At 35.5% G+C, this 4,087-nt stretch overlaps 1 protein-coding gene across 1 annotated transcript; it reads left to right on the top strand.

Annotated features, from left to right (window-relative positions):
* The first annotated feature begins 519 nt into the window (after window positions 1–519).
* On the top strand, window positions 520–3,762 carry LOC134253368 (uncharacterized). Its single transcript, XM_062735891.1, has 5 exons — window positions 520–1,864; window positions 2,234–2,386; window positions 2,770–2,840; window positions 3,174–3,255; window positions 3,527–3,762. The coding sequence occupies exons 1-5, from the start codon at window positions 1,036–1,038 to the stop codon at window positions 3,760–3,762; spliced, it is 1,371 nt and encodes a 456-aa protein (XP_062591875.1). The 5' UTR covers window positions 520–1,035.
* The last annotated feature ends 325 nt before the right edge of the window (window positions 3,763–4,087 follow it).

The raw sequence follows: 4,087 nt of genomic DNA, 5'->3' as shown, positions 1-4,087 counted from the left end.
TTAGCCAAACCATAGCTGCAGAACTGTAGCTCTCCGGAAAAAAAATATCGACACACCGAAGAGCTACAATGCCACCCATTGAAAATCTGTATAAATCTGTATAAAATCTGTATATTTATTGCGCACAAAAAAGTGCGCTAGTTTCTCAATTTATTTCTAAATGTTTTTAAACCGTCATCTCAAAATATTACTAGCCGTGTGTTCCTAACATATCCTTTCACTTTTCCCACAACAAAACAGTTCTTATTATTGGCCCTCCTGTCCCTGAAATTGAGATCATAGAGAGAACGATCAAAGGCAGTTATGCCTGCTGTTCAATTCATTTCTATGCATAAAATATGTGACCGCGACTGCGAAAAAGGGTCCAGATGCGGCACACGTCATAATGAGAAATCGGCGATAGTTCTGAACGTTTGCGTCACAATCAAAAAAAAAAATAACGCGTGAAAAAATTGCAATACACGTGCTTCTGAAAAAGTTTATCTCTGTCTTGTATTTTAAAGTATTAATTATGAAAATGAAAATGTTTGTTGTAATGTTTTGTAATATATTTTATTACGTTTTTTTTATTTTAATTTGAATTTACCGCGGGTTGTAAAGAGCAATAACTCTGTCCATAACAGCAGGCGTGTTTACATTTCCGGTTGAAAATAGATTGAAAGTGAAAGTCACAGTAAAGTTGTAAATTGGAAATGTAGGGAGTTCAAGCACTAAACATGAGCCAAACTTCCACAGCAACATCGATAAGTATACCATCAGAAATTGTTCTTTATCAAGATGATGAATTTTTAGAAGATATAGAGCGTGTGGATGAATTATATTTCTCTAAACTTGTTGCTCCAAAATCTAACGTGCGCGACAGACAGTTTTGTGATCTGTCAAGTGACAGTGAGACAGATACGAGTGATTTTGGTGATGTAAATTATGATTCTGACTCTGAAAGTGACAATGACAACTATGATGGGGATGTATATATACCGAATGAAGTCAATGACACCGACACGAAGGAATACATAATCCGTTCCAAATTTCAGAATGACACTTGCGGGTGTAAGGAGTTTTATGGAATGCCATGTAGCACGAAAATTGACTTTGATGCAGCATGTGAGTTCCGTGATCATTGTCTACAGTGTACTCGGGAGGAACTTGACACTTTACTTAAAGTTGAAATGTTTGCACATAGGCGATCTGGTTCTGTCACACAGTCCAAGAAACACAGAGAAAAAGAACGAGAAAGACCATTTCAGGAGTACTACTTCAATGGATGCAGAGTGTGTCGTACAACATTTTGTTTTGTACATGCTGTTGAAAGAAAAAAAACTCCATAAAGCTGCCAGATCTCTGGATACAGTAGGGTTTTTACCCAGAACGCATGGAAACTGTGGTAAGGCTCCGCATAATAGCTTAACAGTGACAGACAGGGACCATATCAAAACATTTCTTACGAAGTATGCAAGTGACCATGCCCTGCCTCTACCAGGCCGACTGCCAAATTACAAATCTGAGAAAGTGCTTCTACTTCCGTCGGATACGACAGCTGCTGACATTCATGCTAAGTATGAGATTCTAGCTGAAGAAATGAACTTCAGAAAAATACACTTAAGGACATTTCAAAGAACTTGGCATGAGTTGTGTCCATTCATTACAATCATGAAGCCATGCACTGATCTGTGTCAGCTTTGTCAGAATTTCTCTCATCAACTGTCGACAGTTTCTAATATGAATGATGAGGAAAAGGAAGAAATCCTTTCTACTTATACGCAGCACGTTTCCCAAGCTAAACAGCAAAGAGACTACTACAGACACCAGTGTACCACCAGCAAGGAAGTGTTCATTTCCTTACCAGAGGAATGTAAACAAACTGGTAAGTTAAAATTTTATTGCAAAATTAAATTTTTCCTTTTAGTGTATATATAGTTACAAGTATGGTATACTTTCCTTCATTAGCATTAAATGAACATTCTTGTACTATTATATGTGCTTGGATTTGGACTATATTATCAGCCTGGGTAGCTCAATGGGTAGAACACCTGACCAGGGTTCAAGGGTTCAATTCCAGTCATGCATTTTCTCCTCTTTTCCTTAGTACTATTAATAGGAAAACAGACATAACCAAAGTGTTTGCAAAAATGTCTTCTGTGAAATTGAATTTCTTTGTTCATGAAATATAAGTAAATACTATGAATAACTTTCAATGCATGCAAATGATCATGAATGATTAATTTTATTGTAGGAAATGCTCCATGCACAGTTGATGTGCAAATGCACTATTCCTGGGACTATGCACAACAAGTGCATTTTCCACATCATGCCCAACAAGTGGGACCAATATTTTTTAAGACGCCCCGGAAATGCAATGTGTTTGGTATATGTTGTGAGGGTTCAGGTATGTTAATTAATTCATTCGTCATTATATATTGCTTAGTTCTTCAAATCATTCAGAAATAACTGTACATGTAATTCTTATAAGAATTTTATTAATAAATTACCTTTTATATGGAGATCTAATATTTGACGAAATAGTAAAATCTAAAATATATATATGTATTAAAGGAGGATACTCTTTCAAATATAGAATAATACATGTATGGGACTGAGTCTGAATAAACCAATTTTAGTTATTATGAATTCTATTAAATATAGTTGCAGCAAAATATTAACACATTCTGTTTTTGTCATAATGCATACATATAAGGTAAATAAACAAGTCAATGGTTGAGTTACCGTATTAAGTTCTGATCAAAATTTTTGTTTTTACTTAAATTGCAGGAAAACGAGTGTTCTACTTGACTGACGAGGCTGAGAACACAGGAAAGGGTGCTAATTCTGTCATTAGTATGGTTCACCACTTTTTTCAATACCATGGATATGGAAAAAAAACAGCATCCATTCATTTTGACAACTGCAGTGGGCAAAACAAAAACAACTTTGTCTTTATAATGGTATGCTCTCTGGAGAGTTCTTGTAGGTAAGTGTACATCATAATGAAAAATATTTGATATTTGATTATTAAAATTTGTAAAAGCATTGTTTGATATTCAGTATGTTCATGATGTTCAATGCCCAAAGTGTTACATACATGTATGATATCAGTTTTGATAGTCAAGAAATGTGAACTCTTAGTAAATTTAGCATTTGTATTTAAATTAAGGAGTGTATTTCTTTTCAATCAGAACTCCATGTTATTGTGGAATATTCTTATGATGGTGGCAGGACACACTAAATTGACTGACTGGCATTTTGGAGTCTGGAAAAGTAAATTAGGTTTATTACAGCAGAAACCATGAATGATATAGCAGACACAGTCCTATTCATCCCGCAGAGGCCATAACATTCCTCTAGCCGTGTCAGATCCACAAACACCTGTGCAGTTTAGGAACTGGAAGTCGTACCTTGAACAGTTCTTCAAACCCTTGAAAAACATTAGGTGCTATCATCATTTCCGAGTAAGTGCTGAGACCTCCTGGTGTTGTTGAATGTAAGGAGCTCTGTAATTCTGTTCCTTTGTGTGTTAATCTCCTGAAAGATCAGAATATCCTTCCCTCCTTAGATGATCCTCTGCCTCAAGAAATCCCAGCACCCGGTCTTGAGCCCAAGAAGCAATGGTACCTATATGAGGAAATCTGTGAACATTGTCTATCACTCTCCGCTAAAGACACATCCTGTCCAAAACCAGTCGTACCAAAGAAAGAGGTGAAAGTTTATTCTCCTGATCATTCCACATCACACTTGAGGAAAAGGAAGAATCTTCTCCTTAGATGAAGGGGAATATTATTGAGTGTAAGAAAGATTAGAAGTTAAATGTATACATGTAGTTCCTGTTGTATTACTCCCAGTAATGTGTTACATTGATGTACTTTTCTGTCCATTGAATTTCATTGCTTTAAAACATTTGTTGGAATTGATACGTTTACGCAACTGTTTACATAAGCTGTGTCCATGAGTAGTGTTACCTCTCAACAGTTAAAAAAATGTGTAACAGTATGAAAATTGTTAACTGATGTTTTCACCTTCTCTGCGACATTTTCCTTTAAATGTACTTTTGATATATATTTCGTACAACCATGCAAAAATATTACAATTTTAT

Source organism: Saccostrea cucullata, unplaced genomic scaffold (assembly GCF_032062105.1).
Source record: "Saccostrea cucullata isolate Sc308-1 unplaced genomic scaffold, CSIRO_AGI_Scuc_v1 ctg19159, whole genome shotgun sequence".
NCBI classification, from domain to species: domain Eukaryota; kingdom Metazoa; phylum Mollusca; class Bivalvia; order Ostreida; family Ostreidae; genus Saccostrea; species Saccostrea cuccullata.
Note: the sequence above shows the minus strand (reverse complement) of the source record. Positions and strands in the feature narration are given on the sequence as shown.

What these genes read in the sequence shown, in the direction of transcription:
- LOC134253368 (XM_062735891.1), top strand. Translation starts at nt 1,036, where the DNA reads ATGACACTTGCGGGTGTAAGGAGTTTTATGGAATGCCATGTAGCACGA. An exon ending in AGAGGAATGTAAACAAACTG is followed by an intron (nt 1,865 to 2,233) that starts GTAAGTTAAAAT and finishes ATTTTATTGTAG; the next exon opens with GAAATGCTCCATGCACAGTT. An exon ending in TATATGTTGTGAGGGTTCAG is followed by an intron (nt 2,387 to 2,769) that starts GTATGTTAATTA and finishes CTTAAATTGCAG; the next exon opens with GAAAACGAGTGTTCTACTTG.